Here is a 26171-nt window from a genome sequence, read left to right on the forward strand (position 1 = left end):
TCACACCAGCTTTCCTCTGCTTCTCAGGGTCATGTCACCCACTCCTCAAGCCACCACCCGGGAGGGGGGGGTTCTTTGTCCCCAGCTTGTCTGGCTGGGCCCTTCTTCCTGTCTCTGGGACAGGCTGCAATTTGCACGTGCAGCAGGTGTCCTCCTGCCTGTGTCATCTTTGGCACCAGCTTCCTGCACAAGGTGGGGACAACCTCCACCCCAAACAGAGGCGCACAGAGCAGGCTCCATCCCTCCGAGTCAGAGGAGGCCAGCCTGGGCTGGGGAAGGGATGCTGGTGCCCTTGGCAAGCCCACCTGGGAGAGGGCCGCTTTGACCTGGAGAAGAGTCTGGGCTCGGAGGTAATGCAAACACCCCGACATGCTTGGGAAGAGCCTGGGTCCGGGAGGGGCAGAGGAGGTCTCTGCCAATGCTGCCCCTTGTGGGTGGAGTGTCTCCTGACCCTCTCGTCCTCCATGCCCTCCGCCCGGTGGCTTCTCCACCGGCCACAGGGGTCACGGAATGCTCTCCTGTGTTGGACAAGAGGGGACTGTAAGGACGATGATTAGCAACTTTACTATCAGCCAGACTGCCCGGCCCCTACCGCTGGGGAAACTCCCTGACGGGGGTTTGAGTCCCCCTTGTTCTGCCGCAGACTCAGAACTTTTCTCCAGAAGGACCCAAATTCCCCTGTCCCTTCTAGGGAATTGGTTGTGACAGCAAGAGCAGAAGGTTCTGGACTAGCTCTGGGCTGGTGTGGGATGCCTGGCAAGGGAGGGAACAGAGGAGCAAACATGCTGTGCCCAGGGCTGTGGTGGGAGAGGAACGGGGCCCAACCCCGACATAGGAATGTGCACGTGAGATAAAGGGCTGTCAGACCTAGAGCAGGGAGAGGTTCCTTCTGGCTGAGAGACCTTGGGAGGCTTCCTGGAGGCGGTAGTCAGTGAACGGGACCTTGTGGCTGGGAGGATTCACACCAAGAGAATGAGTGGTGGGAACTTCACAGAAGGGAAGTGCTTAGCACGGGCACAGAGGAGGGAATGTGCAGATAAATGAGAGAAGCAGGGGCACCTGGGTGGCTCAGAGGGTTAAGCCTCTGCCTTCAGCTCAGGTCACGATCTCAGGGTCCTGGGATCGAGCCCCGCATCGGGCTCTCTGCTCAGCAGGGAGCCTGCTTCCCCCTCTCTCTCCGCCTGCCTCTCTGCCTACTTGTGATCTCTCTCTGTGTCAAATAAATAAATAAAACCTTTAAGAAAAATGAGAGAAGCAGTGCAGAACTCTGGTGGGGGACACGGTTCCGATGTGACAGGGAGACCATAAACTCCGTGAGGACAGGGACACATCTGCCACCATGTGTGTCCCTAACATCTGCACACTGTAGGGCTTTCCATGGGTCTTGACCAAGACAGAGGGGACGGGACGAAGGACAAGGACAAGGAGCCCGAATCCGGGGAGAAACACTGGAGTGCAGAGCCCACCTCTCCACCTCTCTTTGGAGGCAACACAGACCAGGGACATTTTTGAGGTGGTTTCCTTGCCAGGGGTTAACTGGTTCATTCCTCCTCAGGTCTCCCAGCTATGAAATGGGTTCCCAGGGACCTTCCAGATGGGATGTCCTGAGACTATGAGTCTGGGACTATGCTAAGGGCCTCAAGAGACCTTTACGGTGTTGTGCAGACTCTAGAGCTCAGAGGTCGGGCCGGGAAATCAGGAACACTCCCTGGAGGAGGCAGTGGTGAGGCAGAGTTCTACAGAGGGCAACAGGGGAGAGGGTGGCCAGAGGAAGGGCAAGGTCACGCGTGGGAAAACAGGCCAGATGCAGACCTAGTAGGACCACGGAGTTAAAGGGGAATTGGACCAGAGTGGAAGAGAGAGGTTGAGTGACTGCCTGTCTCAACACCTCTGACTCAAGCTGACCAGACATGCCGCCCATGCAGCGGCCACCCTTGTTGCCCCAGGGCCGAGACCATGGCCGTGGGGAGTCCCTTAAGGACTAGAGAGAATCAGCATTTCCCCCAAAATTGCTTGAAGGGGGTCCGCCAGCCAGATTCTAGGTACCTCGCCCTGAAAGAGAGGGAGGAAGTTCTGCCCCACCTCTGGCTCTGTTGTGGGCTGGGGCAGAATCAGCGATGCTGTTGTCACAACCCCAAGAACTTAGCCCTAAGCCATGGAACTGCACATGACACTCGTCCCTGAGGTGGCAGCCCACGTCAGCTGAGGCTCCAGGAGGAGAAGGACTTGATGGGAGCATCCCAGTGAAGATCTAGCATTTTGTCCACAGAAATCTGTCCTCTGGCAGCTGAAGCTAGATTTGTCTTATCCTACCCATGGTGGCTAAGATGTGAAGGTCCCAGATGTTATCTGCAGCCCCCAATCCCAAAATACATCCCACTGCCCTGTCCCAAGGGCCCGATGGGCACACTGATGGGTCAGCCTTCCCTGATAGGTCGTCGGTCTGCTTGAGTCCATGGGTCAGAAAAACAGGGGTATCCTTGCTGTGGGCTCTCCGTCCCCTCCCATGGTCAATGGGAAAGACTTGTTCAGCAGGCTGCCTGCATGTGTCTTGAACCAATCCCCTTGTCACCATCCACATGGCCAGCCATCTCCATCTCCCTGCTGGACCCCAGCCTCACGCTCATCTCCCAGCTCCCAGGCTTGCCACTCCAATCCACCCTCCTCTCTAAAGCCCCGAGGTCTTTCCAAAACACAAATCTGAGCACGGCTCTCCCTTCCCTCAAAAATCCTTCCATACTTCCCCATCGTCCTTAGGACGAAGTCCAGATTCTCATTGACCATTCCAGCCTCAGCTTCTGCCTCCAGCCCCACCATCTATCTCCTTTCTTTATTCTAGCCACATGGACCTTCTTTCAGTTCCTTGAAAATGCCAGGCTCTTTGTATAGTTCTTCCCCCTGTCAGGAACTCTCTCTCCTGCTCCCCCACACCCCACTTCCTTCCACTCCTACCCTCCTCAGATCACAGCTGAAACCCTCACTTTCTTCCTTCAGCCCTCACCTTCTTCTGTGTCCTCACAGGTCCCTGGCTTCCCTCTCCTGTTCTTCTCACATTACACTGCGATCACTGGTTTGTTTGAGGGGTCTTACATGGAAGACTGTAAACTCCTTGAAAACAGGATCTCTTCTGTGTTCCAACTTGCAGCTCTAGGACTTAGCACCCAGTAGGTCCTCAGTAAAATATGTTTATTGAATGGGTAAGTGGTGGATGGTTGGATGGCTGGATGGGTGGGTGAATGAATGAGTAGATGATGGATGAAGTGGATGGATTGATGGATGGACCAATGGGCAGATGGATAGATGGATGGATGGATGGATGGATGGATGGACCGATGGACACACACATGGATGGACACATGGATGGATGGATGAATATGCTGATGAATGGATGGATGGATGGACACTTACTAATTTCTGAACTACAGCTTGGGCACAGCTTACATTCTAACCCAGGGTCTCCTTCACTCCAGAAAAAATTATTTTTAGTCAAGTGTGTCCCACCAGTGTCTTGAGACACACCTGAATTCTCCTGTCATGAATGAGGCAGAAGAGTCCAACCAAGGCACTCACTGACTCTTGCCCCATCTGGCTTACAACTTCCTTGTGGGTTGTGGCCATTTCCTGCCTTCTGTCAAACCTGAATTTGACTGTGGCTTTGCTCTCATTCCTTCTTCATCCCAGGAGGTTCTCCTTCTCTCAGTTCCACGCCCACCTCCTAGCTCTTTGTGTTCTCCCTTCCCATGGTGCCCTGCCCTCTGCTGACCACAGGAGCTAGGGTCTCTGCTTCTGTAAAACCCTCTTTGACCCACCCCCTCAGCACACTGTCCTCCTATTTCTCCTTTTATTCATGACCAAACTTCTCCAATGTGTGGTCTGCACCTCCTACTACCGTTTCCTCTCTGTTCGTGGATGATTTAATTCTTAGCGCTATGGCCCTCACACTCTGGGGAAGCCACTTTGTCGGTGCCTCTCAGCCACCCATGGCCACTCTCTGAACTTCCCATCCCCTCACAAAGGGCAGTATGGGACAGTGGTTACCCACAGATGCTCTGAAAGCATTCTCCACAGCCCTGGCTCCCAGTCCCTCTTCCACAGGTTCCTTAATGTGTGACCATGAACAACTCTATGATCCTCACTGTCCTCATCGGAAAAATGGGCCTGTTGATAGATGCTCCCCCATGACATTGCTGGGAAAATTAACTGAGATGATACGGGAAAACTTCCTGGTCTCCAGCTGGTTTGATGATCTCTTTGTCATCACTAGGAACCTTTTCTCTTTGTGACATTCCTCCCCATTGGAATTCGGGATAGCGTTCTTCCCTGAGCCTTCCGTGGGCTCTTCTTCTTGGTAACATTTCCAAGCTCTCACCCCGGTGCTGGGCAGGGTTCTCAGCAATTACCCCCTATTAGTTTACTTTGTTCTCGCAATAACCCAAGGAGATAAGAATTTTTATTGTCTACATTTTACGGATGAGGAAACTGGGGACCAACCACAGTGGTTAAGAAACTGGTCCGAGGGTCCACAAGGCTAACAAGTGGCTGAAGTGTGCGTGGGGCTCTGTCCTAGGGTTTGTTTGTGTCTCAAGCAACCCTCTCTCCCTCCTTTGACCTTGAGGTGAATGCTTCCTAAATCTCTCTCTTCAGCCCCTTTGGATCTCGCCCCATCCTCTGGCCTCCTCTTGAGCCTAGCCATTCTGGACTGTGGGCTCTTAAGAAGCAGAAATCTGTCCCTTTCTGGTTCACTCAGTTCAAGAAAAGAAAGGCAGCACCAAGTTCCTCTCAACCAACACCCCCCCCCCTTTTTTTTGTTGTTCAGGCTGGCATCATTCTCCACCTCCCATCTGCCCCTCTGGTCTGAAATTGTACCTTTGACTCATCTCTCACCTGCAGGCCCCATGGTGCATCAGGCAGAGACCCTGCCCAGCAATGTCTTCAGGGGGCGCTCAGCGTCTTGACCCCCTCCTCATTCCCACTGGCTGGGAATCAGAATCCTTCCCATCCGGACAGTACTGACAACTTCCAGACCTATTTCCTCCTCTCTGGTCCTCCTGCATGCCCACCTCGGGTGGGTCTTTCTCAAGGGCTGCTCTGACTACGTATAGCCTAAAAGAACCATCAGTGGTTCCCCAGTCCCTGAACCCTCCACTCAAAACTCTTCTGGGCAGTCTTTAAGCCCTATCATCCCTCCAGATCAGTCTCACCTTGAGGATCGTGGTGCTCAGCTTCTGGGAATGTTGAAGGGTGCCCTCACTGGGCGACTTGGTTTCCTATGTCCTCCTCTTTTCCGGATCACCCACCTCCCTGAGCCAAATTATATCCACTTCTCATATAGGACATGCCATCAAAGATTAAACGCTGGGGGGGAGGGGTGTCCCCGGGAAGGGAGGGGCTAGGAGCTATGACTCTTGGTCGGGTAGCCCAGGTTTGAATTCAGCTCTGCCATCAATCAGTTGTGTGATGTGGAGCAAGTGACTTCTCTCCAAGCCTCAGTCTCCCCACCTGCGAAATGGAAATAATAGCAGTAAGTAGGTGAGCAGGTTTTGGTTCACATCCACCGCCTTCGGGCATGTATCTGGCAAATAGTACCGTGTTCCCGACTTTAAATATCATCTATATGCCAAAGACTCCTAACTTTTTCCTGCAAGCTCCAGACTTGTATGTCAGCTGCCTCCTGAACACGACGAGCCAGCGTCTCAGAACCCCCAAGTCCAAAGCCGATTTCCCGGTTCCCATCCGCCCCCACACATGCTCCCCCCACCCCCGCCCCCTTTCTTCCCCAGCCCTTCCTTCCCCGTTACTTGGGCCAGAAACCTGGGCACCATGCTGACGCCTCTTCCTCTCCCCACCCTCCTTGTCACCATCTGTCAGCCCCTCTCCTGGCTCCGCTTCAGAATCCCTCCGGAGCCCACCATCCCGCCCCTGGATCCCGACACCGGCTCCTGGCGGAGTCCCCGCCTCCATCCTTGCGGGATATGCTCTATTCTCAGCACAGTCGCCAGGGGAACGTGAACCTCCTGCGCTCACGCCCCGCCCAACTCTGCCCTACACCCTGGAGGAAAGGCCAAAGACCCCGGAGCAGCCTTGAGGCCCCGCCTGGCCGAGGGCGCTGTGGCCTCGGGGAGCTTCCACCGTGCCCGACGTGCTCCCTTCCGAGGACACTTCCACAGACCGTTCTTTTGGCCTGGAATATTCTTTCCCCAGATACATGCATGACTCACTCCTTCACCTCCTTCCATCTCTGCTTAAATGTCACCTTTCAGTGAAGCCTACCCTATTTAAAAACGCAGCCCACCTCACCTCTTCCTCGGCTCTATTTTCTCTTTTCGCGGCAGTCCTCCCCACTCCCTAATAACGACACCGTTGACATGTTTCTTCCACCCGCGGCTTGTTGCCCGTCTCCCCCTGACACCCCCACTGGAACGTTAAGTGCCACGGAACCAAGGCCCTGTCTCTCTTGTGCTTCACATCATCGTGGCACGTGGGAGGCCCCCAGTATACAGGGGTTGATTTCAGTGACCAGACGGCTAAAAGGCTGGTATTGTTCTCGAAGCCGAGTCCATGAACACTTCTCATGGAGTCTCACTCTTACCCGGGGCTTGTCTCGTCTCTCTCCCTCTCTCATGCCTGGGGCTCAGCTCCTCCCCCAGGGCCCCTGCCTCAGCCCTGTAAATCAATTACTTTCACTCACTGCTTAAGTCCAACTCCCTCTTTCCAGGGAGCCTTTGCCCCTGGATCCAAGTATCTCACGGGCAGGTCTTTGGTTTCCAGACGGCACTGGGACAGTCCAGGGCTGAACTGCCAAGGGCCAGTTCAAGGCTCACCCCTCATGGTGCCAGGATGGACCCTTCCTTTAGATGTGAAAGGTCTGCTGCAGCCTGTTCCAAACCTGGCAGCCTGCCTGGAGGCGGGGGGCGGGGGAACTTCCTGACACACGGGACTTTCTCTTCTTCCAAGGAAGGTGTGTTCGATGCCAGGGTCAGCACCAAGAGCCCGGCATCCTGGAAGCACGCACGTCTAGAAAGGCACCTTTTCTAAGGAGCCTGGTGGATCTGGGTCCTTCAAGCGGCTGAAGATCTCCCCGCTTTGTCGTCCAATCTCACAGCAAATAAGCCATCCCGGGGCCGGGCCAGTAGCATTCCCCCATTTGTGACATGACAGAGTCCTACCTGGCTCGCAGCTCACTTGGGGGGAGCCCAGGGTGTGGAAGGGTGTGGCCGCTTCTGAGCAAGGTCCAGACCTGGGAAGCAAGTGCCTCTGGAGGCAAATGACTTCCTGCTCTCTTTCTAGAAAGAAGCAGGTGCCTTGGCAGCCCTCTGGGCCCAGGCCACAACAGGCCAGGGCTTGTCCTTCCGCAGGCATGGGCTTTCTCCTCGATCCCACCTGGCTTAACACAGGGTGCTCCCCCCTCTTCCTACTTTGCCTGGGCTTCATACAGCAATCGGGACTCATTCCTTTCTTTTCCCCCAGCGAAATGAAAACTACCTAATCTAGCTCCAAAAATAATTTGGTGTTTTTATTGGCATCAGGTTGACTCTAGAGACTTCTTGGGGAGCTGTTCTTCCCATTGATTCCCATCTACTCCTTGAAGTCCTTCTCACTTTCCTCCGCCTCCTCCCCCCCCCCCCCGCCCACCAGGGACTCCTTATTCTGGACCCCGCAGTGGGCTGTAGGCTGGGAAGCACGGGGACAGGCTCTCTCCGTTGACTGAGGTTGGGTTGGGTTCATTACGGACACACTCCCGGGGGAGGTGGGGAAGAACAGAGGAATGAAGTCAGAGAAGGAACTGAAGCCCAGTTAAGGTGTGACCTCTGGTTAGTCCCTGGGGGTGGCTTCCTCCTGCCCTCACAGGGGCTCTAGAGCTCCAGTTAGAGGGGCGCTGGGATGGCTCATGCATCTGACCTTTTTTTTTTTTTTTTAAAGATTTTATTCATTTGTCAGAGAGAGAGAGAGAGAGAGAGAGAGAGAGAGACAGCACAAGTAAGGGGAGTCCACAGGCAGAGAGAGAAGCAGGCTGCTCGCCAACCAAGGAGCCTGATGCAGGACTTGTTCCCCGGACCCTGGTACCATAACCTGACCTGAAGGCAGATGCTTAACCGACGGAGCCACCCAGGCGCCCCCTAGCGTCTGACTCTTGATTTCGACTTGATCTCGATCTCAGTGTTGTGAGTTCAGGCCCCTCACTGGGTTCCATGCTAAGCATGGAGCCTGCTTAAAAGGGGGGTGGGCACGTGGGTCGAGTTCTGGGATTAAGCTCTGTGTCAGGCTCCCAGCTCAACAGGGCATCTGCTTCTCCCTCTGCTCCCCACCCTGCCCGCCCCTCCTGCGCTCTCTCAAATAAATAAATAAAATCTTTAAAAAAAAAAGTGTCGGTACTAAAAGCAGCTGAAGGGAGTGGGCTCTGGGTGGGCCACACGAATGCACCCAGCACTGGGTTAAAGGGTAAATATTACCCTCCCTGAGGCCCATGTGCCTCTCCTAATCCATCCCTCTACAGACTAAAAGACACCAAATTGGGCAGACGTTAATCCCAAGCATTTCTTTATCTTACTAACACGTGCGCGTGAGCGTATGTGTCCTTAAACAATGTACGGCATTGTTTGTGCATGTTCTTAAGCCTTATTTAATATTATTAATATTATCGTAGAGTATCTTACTTGCCCATTTTGCAATGTTGAACTTAAGAGTCATGTGTGTCGGGAGGAGTCAGCGTATTTCTTTCTGGTCACCATTTATGCGATCCTGTTCAATGACTATACCATACCACAGTTTACTTAAAAAAAAAAAAAGGTGGGCTCTCTAGCGTGGGATTGCCTGATGGCCTAGTCACTTACTAGCTCTGTGACGGGGTAAATTCCTCAGTCCCCCAGCGCCTCAGCACTTCTGTGTGGAAAATGGGACGTCTATGAGTAGAACCTATCTTAGAGCTGGGGCAGAAAATTCATTCAAAGGCTCCTGGTGGTGTGTGATAGGGACAGTGACCTGCACGAGGGGAAGGCTAGTGTCTTATTCATCTCTGGCGATAATGGAGTGACTCATTCCTCCCTCTCCCCCTCCTTCCCCGTAGGGACCCACTCCTTCTGCCCTTGATACCTTGGGAAAAGGTGCGTGGGCCATCTAGCTGCACCCCAGTCCTCACGTGGACGGGACCATGATCATGGTCATGACTATATGGAAAAACTGGGAAACGGGACGCATAGGTACAGATGAGCCCCTGGGGATGGGAAGGAGAAGGGGAGACCCAGGAAGATGTCTAGGGGGGCAGAAGCTCCCACACTCAAGAGACCCCGGAGACCCCAGGGCCATAGATTCCCCGTCTGCCTGCTCAGTCCTCTAGGGAATCTGGGGGACCATCAGGGCCATGACCCAGGCTAGGCTTCCCAGGGGTCTTGGCTGGGCCTGGGGAGCAATTTCATGACCAAGATGTTAGGGCAGAGGGTCAGAGGGGTTCAAGGGTGACTTGGGTGCACCTTCACAGAGGACCCCTTTCAGTCTCTGAGACCCCTTTGAGGCAATTCAATATTTTTTTGCCAGGAAGTACCTTAAAATGCAGCACACACACACACATGCCACAGATCGACGGCTTTCCATAAATCAGAAAGCCATGTAGTAGGGGCACCGGGTCAGAAAGTGCCCATGGGACCCAGATGGCAGTGGGTGCTGGCCCTTCCTCGCTTTCACTTCTCCTGAGACCACAGTAGTCACTGGGGCACAACGGGGAACAAGACGTGCACATCCTCATCCTCATGGATCTTACAGAAGCTCCGTGAAGCAAGCAGGCACGCCAAGGTCGTGTGAGAGTTATCGTGGGTGCAGGTGTCGTGAGTACCCACAGCAGGGAGCCTTCGGGAAACCAAGAAGTTAGGGAAGGCCTCCTTGTTCCAGGCAGGGGACTAGCCAGTGCAATGGCTCAGAGGAACAAGAGTGAAGATTGACTTGAAGATGGAAAAGGATGTGCGGCCAAAGACATTGCCGTGGGGAGTGGGTAGCAAGACCAGGGAACAGTATCAAGAGAGCCAGAGGGAGGGCCAGCTGAAGTCCTCCAGGAAAACAAAGACACTGAACACACCCTGGGTCCCTGTGAGTGTGCAAAAGCAGCCCACTCCTGTGCCAACAGGTCCAGGTTACCCTGGTTGGGCTGCTGGGCTTACAAGGTGCACGGAAGACTGGTTGATCCGTATCCGCTGGCCAACAGCGGGCACTCAGTTATGTTCATACTCTCCGCATTTACTTCCTCATCTGCTGAAGCGATCACTGGCCTATCTGAGCCAGGCGAACTCCTAAGCACCAGCACATCTCAGAGAAACTACAAAGCCCTTCTTTCTACCGCCACTGGGAGAGAATTCCAGATAAGCCCAGATAGCTGGCCGGCCACCATTGACCATCCCCTGGGCAAAGAGAGAGAAGGGAAGAGTGGCGAGCTAGATAACTGAAAGGCTGCTTATTCCCCATTAAGGGAATGTTTTCAAGCCTTTAACACCATCACGAGGTGATTGACAAGTCATTCCTACTCGTCAAGTAACGACATACTTCTTTTTCCTGATTGCTGTACCCGTCAGGATGGGCTAGTTTGTGTTACAATAACCAATGATCTCGAACTTTCCCTAGGCTTAAAACCACAAAGGTTTGTTTCTTCCACAGAGGTCAGGCGAAGCTTTTCATCACTCTGAGACCCAAGGTAATGAAGCGGTCACTTTCTGGAAAGCTGGAGAGGTCGAGCCAGAAGGACTAAAAATGCTGAAGAGTTTCTCAACAGTTCAATGTTTGAGTCTAGTGACTCAAACTTCCCCTCCGAGCTCACTGGCCCAAACTGGTCAGGTGGGCCCATGCACCCCAAGGAGGCAGGAAGAACAGCCCTCCCCTGTGCACAGCGGATAGCCAGCCAGAAATATGCAGGGAGAGGGACAACCCCAGGCCCACAGACTTGAAACTCACTAACTTCCCTTTCTTTCCAAGTGTGAGATTCAGATGTCTTGCTAGTCTGGTATCAATTAACTGGAATTCATGAGTTTTGACCTCGCCAAATTCAAAAGAAATTTGTAGGAGAAAAACTACCTCAACTTGAAAGGCATCTATATAGTTTAGGGGAAAAATATGCAAATTACAAATTACTCTTATCTGCTTAATGGCACCATAACATTTCTTCACCTTACTCTCCTGAAAACCAAGAAGACTACTTTTCTTTGCAGGTATCTTATAATTCCACAGTCTTGCTTGGGTCTCCAATAACAAAAGTGAATAGAAATAGGATGTTTCAAACCCTTTGGAAACACCTTCTACGTGATCATAGGTTCTTTTTACCGACAGCTCACTATGGGCAATGGAGAAAACTGAGCCCAGAGAGGTTAAGCAACTTGCCCAAAATCACACAGCCAGAAATCTCCATGCTATATTCTGCTCCTGTATTGGTAAAACAAACAAACAAACAAAACAAAACAAACAAGCAAAAAACCAAGATGCTCATTGCAAATAATTCTACTCCATCCTTTGGGGGCAAGAAATCCCTTGAATCTCCACCAGTTTGGGGAGATTAAGATCTCCCATGGGTCCAATCACTGAAGTTGCAGTCAGTTTAAGAAAGTCAGCCTGGGGGCGCCTGGGTGGCTCAGTGGGTTATCTCAGGGTCCTGGGGTCCTGGGATCAAGCTGGGCTCTCTGCTCAGTGGGGAGCCTGCTTCACCCTCTCTCTGCCTACTTGTGATCTCTCTCTGTCAAATAAATACATAAAATCTTTTTTTTTTTTAAGATTTTATTTTATTTGACAGAGAGAGAGAGAGATCACAAGTAGGCAGAGAGGTAGGCAGAGAGAGAGAGGAGGAAGCAGGCTCCCCGCGGAGCGGAGAGCCCGATGCGGGGCTCGATCCCAGGACCCTGGGATCATGACCCGAGCCGAAGGCAGAGGCTTTAACCCACTGAGCCACCCAGGCGCCCCTAAATACATAAAATCTTAAACAAAAAGAAAGAAAGAAAGAAAGAAAGTCAGCCTGGAACTAGAGCTTTTCTTAAATCCCAACAGCTGAAACATGCTTTCTCCAGGAAAGCACATGACTAAGCAGAATTGAATGGGGCACGAGTGATGGTCCCCTTAGCTCTTGCACACATAGGAGCAGCAGGGCACATAGGCAAGCGCAAACACACACACACACACACACACACACACACACACACACACGAGCAGTTACCAGGCCCCATTATTCAGCCTCACCCTGGAAATTCCCGGCCATTCATTTCTTTGTTTTTCTGCCTGGCCTCACCCATTCGGGGAATGTACAGAGGGCACAGGGGAGGGAAGGGGACTTGTGGTGAAGAAAGGGCAGAGAGTGAGGAGTCTGTAGGTAGCTACTGTCCACAGGACCCTGCGAGCCTCGTGGGGGATGGAGTGGGTGGGCCTGGTGGGGGTGGGGGGTGCTACATGCCAAATCCCTAATTTGGAGGACAGTGCAGGGCAAAGGAGGGTAGGCTGGAGAGGAAAGGGGGTGGGGGCAGGGACAGCAGCCTGAAGGTGCAGAATCCCAGCCCTCCCACCCCTGGAGTCTGGGTCCAGTAGCTCTGAAGTGGGATCAGGCATCTATACTTTTAAGAATCTGTGGCTTGGGGAGGCTGGGTGGCTCAGTGGGTTAAGCCTCTGCCTTCAGCTCAGGTTATGATCTCAGGATCCTGGGAGCCCCGAGCCCCACTTCCCTGCTCAGCGGGAAGCCTGCTTCTCCCTCTCCCCCTCCCCTTGCTTGTGTTCTATCTTTCTCTGTCAAATAAATAAGTAAAATCTTAAAAAAAAAAAAAAATCCAAGTGCTGGAGAAAGACTCCAGGTCACATCCTGTCTGCCATCTCTGCTCTGTGACCCTGGGCATATCACGTAAGCTTTGAGAGCCTCACTTTCTTCACCGCTAAGATGGGGGACATCCTAGGCAAAGAACTTAGCGCACTGCCGGGCACGGGGTAAACATTAAATAAGCCTTGACTATTATTATCTGCCGATGGTGCTCATTGTTGATGACAGATCAGAGACCCAACAGCCCAGTTGAGTATTTCTGAGTCTTCAGCAAATTCTACGTGAATCGGCATCACCTGAGCTGGAGCGTGGCTCCCTGTAAGCGAGAGAACACAGACCGCTCCAGGATCCCTGGGGAACTGCCCTGGCCTGAGCCCACGTACAGGTTTCTCCCACTTTCCATCCTCTTGTGGAGCATGAGGAATGCAAAACTTAAGGATCAACAGAGGAGGGACACCTAGTTTCATTGTAAAACCTCAGCTGGCATTCCAGGGGGATTGGGGAGAAGCTGGAGGCCTGTGACCTCATCTCTGAGGTCCTCGTTGGGGGTGGAAATGGGCAAAAGCAGGAGGAAATAGGCTGGAGGGACATGGGGAGAGCTGTGGCTTGCTGCTAAGGAAAAGACTAGAATTTACAGCTTACGCAGGGACAGCAAACTCAGACTCCCACAGGAACCTCAAACCCACATGTCTATGGGGTTTGGCAGGTAATAAAATGAAGGAGGAAGCCAGCAGGATAGAAGCAAAGTCATGTGCCCATCGTGATCTGTTTTTCCTTGTCCTACTTTTGTTGGAGACTCGGGCTGGGACAAAAATATCCTTGCTCCGGGGCACCTGGGTGGCTCAGTGGGTTAAAGCCTCTGCCTTCGGCTCAGGTCGTGATCCCAGAGTCCTGGGCAGGCTCTCTGCTCAGCGGGGAGCTGCTTCCCCCTCTCTCTCTCTGCCTGCCTCTCTGCCTACTTGTGATCTCTGTATGTCAAATAAATAAATAAATAATCTTAAAAAAAATATCCTTGCTCCAAGACAAACGAGAGAAGGGCAATCATAAATGGCACCTCACATGGCCATAGGCTCCAGGACCATGAAAGGGTGGAGAGGATGCTAGAGGACCGCAGTCTCACCCTGGCCTGGCCCCATCTCCAGAGGCAGAGGCTGCTTGGGACTCACCCTGTGGATTAAATTATGACAAACCTTTGATTGTAAGACAAATCCCAATCCCAAAGATATCCCAATGTGGAAAAAATGCACACCTTTGGATCCGTAAAATACTGTAATAAGAGCCTAGACTTACCTGTGCCCCCTGGTGCAGTTCCCAACCTGCACAACTGTACACAGCAGCTCTTAGGATGCTACCCTGGGACACTGGAGGACTTGGGGACCACCAGGAGGTTAGTGTTTGGGTGTTTGGATCATATCTATGAACACCCAAGCCCCTTGAGAAATAATCCCTCTTCGATCTTTATCTGGACCAGCAGTGAGTCAAGGCAGCAAAGAGGACAACATGGCCCAGTTTGCTCCCATGGGTCATCAGATCGCTGATGGCGATACCAAGGCCCCTGAGATGGTGCTTTAGAAGGTATGGGGAAGGGCAGGGGTGGCTTCATAAGACATTCTGATTCCTGTAAGGGGTGGGAGCCACTAGGAGAAAACTCACATCTGATTTTACACAGTTCAGAGAGAGAAAGGCCCTGCCCAGTGTCACACAGCTGGGCGGAACAGAGCCAGGCCAGAGGCTCCATCTGCTCACCCCATCCCCAGTGCTGCTTCTCCTGCTGTCTGTACAAGTTCCCACCACCCTGCCCCAGGCAGGCCGCACCCAGAGATTCTCGGCCCCTCCCTTGTTCCATTACCCCCGAGGCTACCGTTGCGGAGCCCGCCTCAGAAAAAGCTATGTTATTTGATTCACAAGACTTTTCCATTTTATTAGTAAAATACAAAATGGCACAGACATTGGTGATAGGGTTGGAAAAGCAAAAGGATCAACCAACTCCTTTCGAAGTTCCCCCCCAGATTGTCCATGTCCATGTCCTGCTTGGGGGAACTAATCAAATCCGTGGAAGGGGGACTAGCTGCTCCCAGCTGCTTTCTCACAAAAAGTAGGGGAACCCCGTCATGGGGGGCCCACCCCTTGAAGGCTCTCCCACCAGCCTCGAGGAGCCCAAAAAAGTGCATTCAGACCTGCTGCCAGCCCTCTGAGCTGTCGGAAGTGCCCCCTACTAGAGCCAGCCCCCCCCCACATCCCAGGTCATGCCCAGCAGGGGGTGTAGGAGGGCAGGGAGGACCCACGTGGCTGCCCCCCTCTCTGGACCAGAGCTGTGTCTGCTTCCTCTAAGCATCTCTCTGCGGAGTGTCACCCACCCTGGCCTGTGGGAGGCTCCCCGTGTGGAGGAGGGCAAGGGTCACCCACGGGGACCACTGAAGAAGGTGGGGTACTGCCCCCAGGGACCCTGAGGGGTGAGGCCAGCAGCCAAAAAGGGAACCCTGACTCTGTGCCCACAACTTCCCTCCCCCCAAGATGGCGTGTCTTTCAGAGGTAAACATGAAACCTCAGGTTTCAGCGGTGCATTCTGATCTCGTGGAAAAATGTCCTGGAAATTCCTGGCCCGGCCTGTGGTGGGCAGGAAGGTGAGGGAAGATCCTGGAATGGGGACAGCAGTGTTTTCAGAGAGTGAGAGACGGGGAAGGGGAAGCCAGGTCACAGGAAAGAAATAGCAAACACGGGGCCCAGGCCCTGACTCGGGCATGGGGCTACTTCCTGCTGCCTCCCCACCCCCCGGGGGCCTTTCCCCCTGAGCACCTCAGCCTTCCTGGAGCCTCGAGGGTCCTCCCTCCTCCTCAGCCTGTCCCATGTCACTTGGGCTGTCCTCAGGTCCCTGTGAGCCTGGTGGATGCTGGGAGGGCTGCTCTCCAAGTTGGGCACAGGCCTGCCCCTCAAGCACCCCCCACCCCAGTCCCCACTCAGGGGGGCCCACGGAACTGACTCCCTCCCACAGAGCAGGACCTGTGTTTTCAGATCCCTTCTGTGCACACCCCTCGCCCCCCCACCCCCAGCAAGGCACAGGGTCCACCAACGTGCTGGGCGCCCCAGTGGGTGAAGACAGGCTAAGGTGTTCTTTTGTGAGGCTACAACCCGGGTGTGGGAAACCAGGTCTCTGGATCAGTGAGTGAGGACCGTCAGGGTACAGGTTACTGTCACACATCTGCCAAGTCTCTTTCCTTCTGCAGACGGGGAAGCGGAGGTATGAATGCTTTGCTGGGCTGGTGGCAGACCGGGCACGAGAACCCCAGCCTTCAGACCCACAGCCCAGGTTCCGCCAACGCATGGCATCGACTGGGGAGAAGGAAAACCATCCAAGCCACCAGGTCACTTCATGTCCCCTTCCCACAATGCCTAACGGAGGGCAGAGTCTTCCCAGGAGCCGTCCCGGGGAACACCACACTAGGCTCATGCAAGAAAAGACAGGTCCCCGGCTGGGTGTGGGCTCTGTACAGGGGACGGGGGGAGATAGCACCGCAGGTTGCCGGGGTGACTGGCGACTGCAGCGGGACCAAGAGACATGAGGAGGTCTGAGGGAGTGGGCAGAGGGGGCCTGGCCTGAGGCTCATTTGTGAGATGGGGTGACCGCAGGCCACCTGGGGACGTACCAGAGGGGCTGGGTGTTTTCCAATAAATAATTGCTCATCGGGTCTGGGACGGTGTCAAAGGGAACCTCTCACCAGCCAGCAGCAGAAGTTTCCTGACTTGGGGACATTGGGGTGAGTTGCACAGGCCACCACTTCTGTCCCCAGGGGGTCAACAGTGGTCAAGAGGGGCCTCCTGGGCTATGCCCGGGAGCCGGGAGCCATTGTGTGTGGAAGATCCTGCCTCCTCGCTCCAATCATCCCAGCTCAGGTCAGGCCCTTGGGGACCAGTGGGTGTGAGGACGGGGGACCCCAGGCAGCTGTCTGAGTCGAACAACTGGAGGCAGGCAGGTGGCAGCTCACACCGGCACCAGGACATAGGAATTGCTGCCACAGCTCCGGGGGACATAGCGAAGCCCCTCCACCATGTCCCCTGCCAGCTTGCGGGGGCAGCCCTGGAGGCTCTGGTACGCAAACATGGCCACCCCCAGGCAGAAGAGGAGGCCGAGGAAGGCCAGCAGCCCTACCGCCTGCCTCCGGGTAGCTGCCTGCGAGTCGGGGACAGGAGTGATGAGGACCCCCAGCCTCTGGGGGTCCATGGTGGCATGGATGGGCTCCTCCGCCTTGGGGGTCCAGCTGCCGGAGGCTACTGGCTCCCTGCTGGGAACCCCTTGAGAGGAGACGGGGACTGTGGAGAAACGGAGAGTGCCTTCAGGCCCCCCAAAATCATCCGTGTGAGCTGAAATAGGACCCATCTCCTCAGGCTCTAGAGAGTTCTCTGGCGTGGGATCGTCTCCCGTGATCCACACAGGTTGGCTTTCAGGGCCAACACTGTCCTCTGAGGCTCTGTGTGAAATGGTGGGGACGTGGGCAGGGGGAGCCTGGGTAAGGAGGGTCTGGGTGGAGGGGGCCTGGGTGGGGGGGGCCTGGGTGGAGGGGGTCTGGGTGGAGGAGGCCTGGGTGGAGGGGGCCTGGGTGGGGGAGGCCTGGGTGGGGGAGGCCTGGGTGGGGAGGGCCTCAGAGGACTGTCCCTCAGTCCAGAGGCCTGACCCGGGCTTGTAGGCAGCGGAACTCTGCCAGGATGTTGCGGTGGTGAGGGCAGCGGCATTGAAAAACTCAGTTTTCTGGGACCCAGCTGGTGCTCCTCCATCTGGAGCCTTGGGAGTGGAGGGGAACCTGGTCCCCCAGGAATCAGCCACTCCTGCTGGCAGCTCTGGGGAAGTCCCCGAGGCGCTCTGTGTCTCCTGGCCACTGTTTTCCTGGGTGGCTTTGGGCTCTGTGACTGCAGGACTGTCCATTCCCATGGTGGCCGTGGTGGTCCTGGTCTCACCCCCACCGATCTGCATCGCGAACCTGCCGCCATCTCGAGTCGAAACAGAAGTCTGGCGATCTAGATGTGTTATGGCTCTCCGAACCCATTCCGCCTCTGGATCGGCACAGAAGATTCTGTTCTTTTTCGTCCTCAGGCTACAAGGAAGGGAAACAGGGACCCAGTGATGCCCAGATGCCACGTGGAGTAGAAGCGCAGTCTATAACGCTCTGCCGGAGAACAGCCCCAGCTGGAAACCCGCTCCCACCACTCAGGAGCTGTGAGCTGTGAGCTGATTAGCTCGGGCTGCTTGCCTCCTCGAACTTGCTCGTGTGTCCTCACCTGAAAAATCAAGATCGCATACCTACCTCCTGTAGGGTGACCAGCCTCCCCAGAAGAGCTGGGACTGAGTGGGGTGGGGGGGGTCCTCAAGATATAGGATGTCTTGTGAAAGTCCCAGAAAACTGGGGCAAGCTGGTCACCCCACTTCAGTGTTATTGTAAAAAAAAAAAAAAAATTCTGTAAAGCATCTGGCTCAGAGTAACAGCCAAAAATGATAATAATGTTAATAATAATGTCTTCACCATAAGGCAGGGGGCTCTGGCCTCTGTCTTCTGATTGGGGGGAGCTGTCCACTGGTGCTCCCTGCTGGTAGGTGTGTGACTGGTGAGCTCTGGCTGGGTGGGTGGGCTCCTTTCTCTGGAAGGAACTGACTCAAATGTCCTCTTTCCCACTCCCTCAGTTACAGGCTGCCCGCTGGACCTCTGCCTCTTAGTGTGTACCCTTAGGCCAAAAGCACACTGAGTGAGCTCCGGCCACATATATGGGGGTCCCGCCGGGACCCCAAGTGCCATCCAAATCTTGAGCTTCTTCCGAAGCTGTGTGTGGCTGGCTCTGTGCCAGGAACACAGCTCAGAGCTGACGGGAGCTTACGCTCCACACCACTGTGTTAGGCATTTTGCCTGTTTAAACCTCCCACCCAGGAGAGGTGGCTACTGCGACCATCCCCATTTTACAGATGAGAGAACCGAGGCTCAGAGAGGTCGTGTGAAGGTACATGGCTCTGGTTCGCTGGGGAAGCCAGAGAAGGGCAGGAAGCAAGCATAACCCTTCAGGCCCCCAGAGGCAAGGTGTAGCCCAGGGTGACGGCCCCCTCCCTGGGGCTTCCCACTTCCTCTTTACCTAGAAAACAGAAGCAAATACGTGGGGGAGTCTGGGGGAAGCAAGCCTCAACAGGCGAGGGGAGAGGTCAGGGCACTAGCCCCCTGAACCCTCTTAGCAGCTGCACCGTGGGTGGAATGAAGCACACAACTTCTTTGCTGAGCCCTGTACTTCGAGAACCTCCCAGCCATTTCCTGATGAGATGACAGGCCTGAAGACCAGTCTGTAGACCAGCCCAAAGTCTCACACGGAGCCTGTTGCCTCCACTGTCAAGTGTGGATAATAATCTCTGCCTTTCCTATTGCAACAGCTCCCAGGCACCCTGCCAAGCTGCTTATTTGCATTATCCCCTGTCATCCTCCCAACTACCTATTTCACAGATAAGGAAACTAAGGCCCAGAGGGTAGATAACATCCACAGAGCCACCCCCGCCCCCTGTAAGTGATGAAGCCAGGATTTGCACCACATGGGTTGGAGTCTGGAGCCTGCGCTCCGAGGCCACCGTTCTTGACGTCCCCAAGAAATCCAGCAGGTTCGACAGTCACCTGAAACACACCCCCTCAGTAGCTGCCCCGGCCCCAGGCCTTTCAGGAAGCCGCTCCCAACCTTTACCCTGGGGGACAGATATTAAGGTCAGTGAAGGGCCAGGAGGCCAGGAACAAGAGGAGCAATTTGCTGAGGCCCTTGGCAGGAGCCCAGATGAGGAAGAAGGATGTGGACGGGGATTGGCAGAGGCCCAGAGGCCAGTACCTACATGATGGCAGGCTTGCCGCAGGATTCTTGATTTCGCTGGTAGTGGTCTAGTAAGGCCACGGGGATCTCCGAGGTCATCTTGTTGCAGGTGACGTTGCATTTCTTCACACCATGGTGCTGTCCTGAGCCCACAGAGGCCCCCAGTCAGCAGGACTGTCCAGGGGCATCTGGCTTTCCAGTCCCAGGCCAGCTCGTGCCAGCCACACCATCCAAGCCACGGCCGCTGCCTTGCACAGCCTGGGTCTTCAAGGCCCTTGACCTCAGCTCCCCTGCCCCCCTCCTCAGCAACCCCCTCCAAAAACAAACAAACAAACAAAAAAAAACCCCACAACTCTTTATGCCTCAGTTTCCCCACCTGTACATGAGAGTATCTACCTCATAGGGATGCTATAAAAATTAATGAAAATAGATTCTTATTTAGGAAGCTTCTACTGCCTGGTTAGTAGTGAGGGTTTAATTTTTAAAATTAAGTTGTCATAGTTGGTCACTTGTACAGAAAGGAGGACAAGCCCGAGAGTGACAGGGATCTGCTCGAGGTCACACAGCCAGCAAGTGAGGGAACAGGCTCTCCTACCAGGCTGGGCTCTGGTCCCTTCTGGGCCCATGGCTCTATGCACCCCCAACCCTCCCTTTACCCCAGTAAGTCACCTTCTCAACTCTCACACTGCCTAACCCTCCGCCCACCACATACACACCCCCTTCCTCCCTGTCAGGCTGATGATATTTGTGGATTTCCATGACCTCTGAGACACGTCATGTGCCCACATGCATCCACACACACCAACAAACAGAATGGCACATACATATCCCCCCCCCCCCACAAAACCACATAAGGCATAAGGAATAGACAAAAAGTATTAAATGTGGAAGTACAGCCACCTTCTGAGGGGGCTGAGGGTGCGGTCCGCTGAGCAGGGGATCCTCTGTTCTGCCGGGGAGAGCCAAGATGAGTTTGGCAGCAGTTGCTGAGGGGAACCAAGGGGGCCATCTGGAGTCCCCTGGGCAAGCTAGGGGGACAGAGGTCAGGAGGAGGGGTGGATATGGGGCTTGTACAAGGGTTGGGGGGCAGAGCCGGATGGCTTGGGGCCTGAGGATGGCACGGAGCCAGACAGAAACCCCAGGACAGGATGGGGGGGGGTGACTCAACAGACAGCTGAGAACCCAGATTTTTAAAAAAGATTGATTTATTGATTTGAGAGAGAGAGAACAAGTAGGGGGAGAGGCAGAAAATCTCAAGCAGATGCCCTGCTGAGCCTGACGAGGGGCTCAGTCTCACGACCCTGAGATCAGGACCTGAGCCAAAAACAAGAGTCGGAGGCTGAACCACCCAGGGGCCCCAAGAACCCAAATATTTCATATAAACATCTGAAGTTGCTTGCATTGCTTTTTCTCCCTCCTCCCTCCCCTAAAATGTCCAGCGAATTTTATTCTACTTGGTGTCAGCTCAAGAGGGGTATGTAAAAAATAAGGAAGAGCTTGAGTTTTAGCTCTGGGTCAAGGTCTTGGCAGCAGAAGCAAGACCCCAGAGGGTTTTGCAAAATTCTAGAGGCCAGGGCTTCCAGGGCGGTGGAGTCCAGAGAACTAAATGGTCTTCTCCAGCCAGGCAGGGCCTGGGAGGCCCCAGCTCACCCTTACTGCTGTGCACAAGCATTTACATGGATGTGGACGTGCAAACATTCTCTGCCTTCCTAAAGACAGGTGCAAGCGCACACACACACACACACACACACACACAACCTTCTAGAATGTGCCATCTCTTTTGCCATCGCTGCCTCTTAGCCTCAGCCCACTCTGACTACGGAAGGGGGGATCGGAGCCTGCAGGGTTTTCCGAGATCTGGGATCTCCTAGGAGCTCTAGAAGCTCCTAGGGTGGGCAGGAAGCACTCTGGTGCCTGGTGCCTGGGTCACGGGTTGCCTTTTCTCTCTGAGGAACCAGTATATGGAAGTTACCTTGCTGCCTTTCACCTGCCTTCTCCCCCGGACGGACTTTGGAAAGACTCAGCTGCGCCTCCCCCTTGGCCCTACTGAATAGAGCCAGGAAGCCACCCCTGGATTGGTCTGCAGGGGTTTTAGGCTACCTGGAGCCAGGGGGAGGCTGCCAGTAGGCAGGAGGGGTGGGTTAGGCATGGTCAGTCTGTGCTCTCGACTCTATGTCTCAGGGTGGGGAAGGCCACTGCTCACAGGCAGGGCTTTAAAGACCCACAAAGGCAGCCTGTCCCCAAAGTCCCACCCTCTGCCATGGTGCCTGCATACCCTTGGCCAGTCTCTGTTCTTGGTTTTGCATGGGGAAGGGCTATGTAACTAACCTGAGGAGGGTTTTCTTTTCTGAAGTTTCTTTTCAGTAATTGGAAATAATGCCTCTAGCCAGCCATTTACTGTCCCATGAATTTCAAGAAGGCAGGGACCTTGTCTGTCTTGGTGTCACAGTGCTTCTCAGCACAAAGTGGATACTCAGCAAGTAGTCATTGAGTGAAATAATGTCTCATTCTACTTATCCTTCACCTACCTCTCCATCTACACATCCATCCACTCCATCCATCCATCCATTGGTCCGTCCATCCATCCATCCATCGGTCCATCCAACCATCCACCCATCCATCCATCCATCCATCCACCCATCCCTTTCCTAATTCAGCCAACACTTGTCTGAATTACCTTTGAGTATCTACAAAGACCCAGGCTCTCTTGTCCTTGACCCTGAGATCTTTCTCCCATTGGTGCTGAGCTTAGAGAGAATACCTCAATCCCAATAAACACCATCAGCTTGCAGTGTTTACTCTGTCAACCAATAAATGCTGATGTTCCCTCTTCTCTGTGCTGGGTGCTATGAGGCATAATGAGATGGAGGCCTGTCTCTGCCCTCAGAAGCTCTCAGCCTGAAGGGCAGCCAAGACAGGCCCACAAAGTACCAGAGCTTATCTTATTGAGCGCCTACTGTGTACTGGACTTTATACTTAGCACAGGCACAACTGCTCTCATTAATTCCCAGCGTCCCTGCAAAGGGAGTATTGCTACCTCAATTTTACCGATGCAGAAGCTGAAAATCAGAGAGGTTAAATGACTTGCCCAAGGTCACACAGCTGCTTAATGGCAGATTTTGTTTTCCTCCCAGCCTCTAGGCATCCCAGTGTTCTAAACAGCCTTAAACACCCGGTAAAAACACCATGTTCCAGAATATACCCCCAAATGTGCTGAGATTTGCACAAGGGAGAGACCACTTCCCACTGCAAATAATCAGGGGAGGCTTCTTGGAGGAATAATCCTTTAGGCTGGACCTCAAGGGCTGGTAAGAGGCTTACAGGCAGGAGAAGACAAAAATGTTCTGGGTCTCTCAGCAAGGTGACAGAGAGAGGGCTTGAGCCATTGCTCAGGTGTGTGTCCTGGACAAGTCACTCAGATTCTCTGAGCCTCAGCTCCCTTACCTGTAAAATGGACATGATAATATCTGTTTCACAGGGGGGGGTGTGAGAATAAAGATTTTTAAGTATCTGGACCCTTTGAGTAGGGTTCACTCGACAGCAACACCTTTGACATTTTGGACCAGATCATTCTTTGTTGTGGGAACTGTCTTGTGCACTGTAGGATGGATGTTTAGCCGAATCCCTGGGCTCTACCCACTAGATTTCTAAGCATCCCCCCACCAAAACTGATGGGATATCTGTAATAACAAAAATGTCTCCAGAAATTTGCCAAATGCCCCTGAGAGGCCAAATCACCCACTGAAAACCACTGCCTTCAAGATAGCCACAAGGATCTTCCCTCGCCTCCCTCAATGTCCCCTTCTCCGAGGGCCTTCCCTGACCCTTACTTAAAATCTCAACACCTCCCTCTACAACCTTCTCTCTCCATTCATTTTGTTTTTAAATCACAGCCTGTTTTTCTGTTCTTTCTATTTTTTTCTTAAGATTTTATTTCTTAGTCAGAGAATGAGAGAGAGCACAAACAGGGGGAGCAACAGGGAGAGGAAGAAGCAGGCTCCCCGCTGAGCAAGGAGCCTGACTCAGGACTCGATCCCAGGACCCCGGGATCATGACCTGAGCCGAAGGCAGTCACCCAACCGACTGAGCCACCCAGGCGCCCCACAGCCTGTTTTTCTAAAAGACCAAATCATTTACTAATTTATTTTCTGTATTGTCTTGTCTTCCCCAGTTGGTTCTCCACACTCTGAGGCCTGGGATCTTTACGTATCATTGTGGCCTCAGCCCCTCCAACAGTGCCAGGCACGTAGCTGATGTCCACTATTTGTTCAATGAATGAACAAAATGCACAAGGAAGTGCTTTGTGACACGTAAAATGATAACCAAGGAAGGAACAGAGGAATTTTTATTTAAATTCTACGGGGGCCTGGATCTGACGCTCGTGAAGTTCGCTTTCCCTGCCTTCCCCATCCGCCTCCACGGCTGATCAGGGGGCAGACTACAGCAGCTTAAAACAGATTTTTTTTTCCCCGTCTTTCTTGCTGGGGCTTGAGTAGGAGTGAATGCGTCAGTGCTCTGGGAGAAAATTCTCTGCTCTGACTTGTCTCTGCAGGCTGGTTATATAAAGCAGAGGAGCCTCCCGCCTCACACAGCCCCGCAAACCCACATTTGGGGACTGACGCAGCCGCCCTGCACCAGCTAGAACCCCCGCTCCCTCCACCCCCCCCACCCCCGCACCACCACCCCAGGGCCTTGCTGGGGACCGCCCCCTCCTGCAGGGGCTCCCAGGGGGTCTCTCAGAGCCACAAAGGACAGTGTGGGGAAGGACCTCCAAGGTGGGCCTGGCCAAGTGCCAGCAGGAGGAGGCAAAAACTGAAGCTCAGAAAGGCTGAGATAGTGTATCTTCCAGCAAAGTCGGTGACCAAGATTAGGGCACGAACCTGATACCCTAAAGCCTCAGGCTAATACACAGAGTGTCCAGGGTCCCCCTGCCCCCCCATCATCCCCTCTTCATCTTATCATAGAAACCCTTTCCCCTGCACCCACCGCCAGTTTTCCTATAAGTAATCCTTCTCCTCCTACTTCCAAAATGCCTTCACAGGAGCCCCACCGCACCAGCGGCAATGGCTATATTTAAATGTGCAGCACCTGGGACCAAAGAAGGCAAGACTCCACTCAGGGTCACGGCTATGGCAAAGCAACCTCCATCTGACTCCCTGTCTTTTAGTGCTATCTCCAAATACCTCTGGCTTTGGGGTTCAGACTCAGGAGCCCCTGGCCCCTTCAGCAACCACCCCCCCACCTGGTTGCTGGCCTGCTGCTTGGTTTTCCACCCCATAGAGGGACTCAAAAGGCAGTGTTCCATGGGGGGGTCCTGGAAGCTTGAGACCATTTTCATCCTCCCAGACTTGCCGTGTGCCCCAAGGCAGGCTCCTAGCCTCTCTGAGCCTCAACGTGACAGACGGTCTGGCTCAAACAGTTCTCAGAGGCCATGTGGCCTACAGAGGTGGTGAGCACGCAGCCAGCCTCCCTCCTGCCCTCCTTGCTGTCTCTGGGTCCTCAGGCAGGTTTCTAGACCTCCCTGGGCCTCCATTTTAATTTTGTCAGTGGGATGAACGCACCCTGCCCTACAGGTTCTGGGCTCTGGAGAGCCAGTATCGGGAGGTGAAGCATTTTCTGAGCTGTGCTTGGAGGAGGAGGACAGCAGCATGGTCGAGGTACAGGCAGAGAGACTGGGACTACAGACCAGAGCAACAGCAACAAGCCCAATCCGTGATCTGCAGTGACCTTGATCTCTACTGGTCCTAGGTCCCCTATTGGAAATCAGGACAGAAGAAAACCCTGACTGTGACTTGAGACTCGGGAGTCAGGGTTTCAGGTTACACATTAACCCGGGGAAGGGAGACCCAGCCCACTGTCAGCCAGGGCCTCCCACCCAGTGCCCAGCAGGAGCCTCCTCAGCCTTCGTGGTCCCCCTCCCCCCAACACCCCCTTTGTACCTGGCACCCTTGTGCCACCCACACCACCCCTTTGCGCTGCCAAGCAGTAGCCGCCTTGCTCACTGGGCCAGGGGGGCAGTCCCTGGAGACTGGAAATCTTTCTAGCGGGAGGGGCAGTCCCGAATCTGGGGTCAGGGAAGAGCCCAGCCCCCTCCACCACACTCTTTGGAAGGAGCTGCTGTGGACCTTACCCAGGTTGGGTCTGGGGGTCCCCTCCCCGGTATCGGGCCAGAGGGCAGGAGTGGGGCCGGAGGCTCCTCAACCTAGCTCATGCAGGAGTCCTCCCCACTCACCGGCCAGCAGCATGGTCAGATGGCAGAGGGCAGCCAGGCGGAGCAGCCACGAGAGGGGCGGAGGAGCCATGGTTCAGAGCAGGCGGAGGTCCGAGCAGGGGGGTCCAGGCAGGGCCGGGGCCGGTGTCTGAGCTAAGTGCTGTCCCCTCGCTGCCTGAGCTCTGTCGCTTTTTATAATGGCTTTTTATAATGGGGCTTGCTGCCTCTGCCTCCGCCTCCAGCAGGCAGGCTGGTGGGAGGGGAAAGGAAGGGAGCCAGTGTGCAGCGGCTGGATTCCTCAGGATGTTGCCAAGGAACGGAGCCAGCTCAGGCTCTGGGCTCGGGCCTGTGGGGGGGGGGGGGGTGGAGTCT

The 26171-nt window shown here is 54.3% G+C and overlaps 1 protein-coding gene across 1 annotated transcript; it reads right to left on the reverse strand.

The window, feature by feature from the left end:
• Positions 1-16745: 16745 nt before the first annotated feature.
• Positions 16746-25890, reverse strand: CX3CL1 (C-X3-C motif chemokine ligand 1; the record flags this gene model as incomplete). Its single annotated transcript, XM_080828757.1, has 3 exons — positions 16746-17853; positions 19611-19731; positions 25821-25890. The coding sequence occupies 3 exons, from the start codon at positions 25888-25890 to the stop codon at positions 16746-16748; spliced, it is 1299 nt and encodes a 432-aa protein (XP_080684883.1).
• Positions 25891-26171: the final 281 nt, after the last annotated feature.

The sequence above is a fragment of the Martes martes genome, assembly GCF_963455335.1.
Source record: "Martes martes genome assembly, chromosome: 17".
NCBI lineage: Eukaryota > Metazoa > Chordata > Mammalia > Carnivora > Mustelidae > Martes > Martes martes.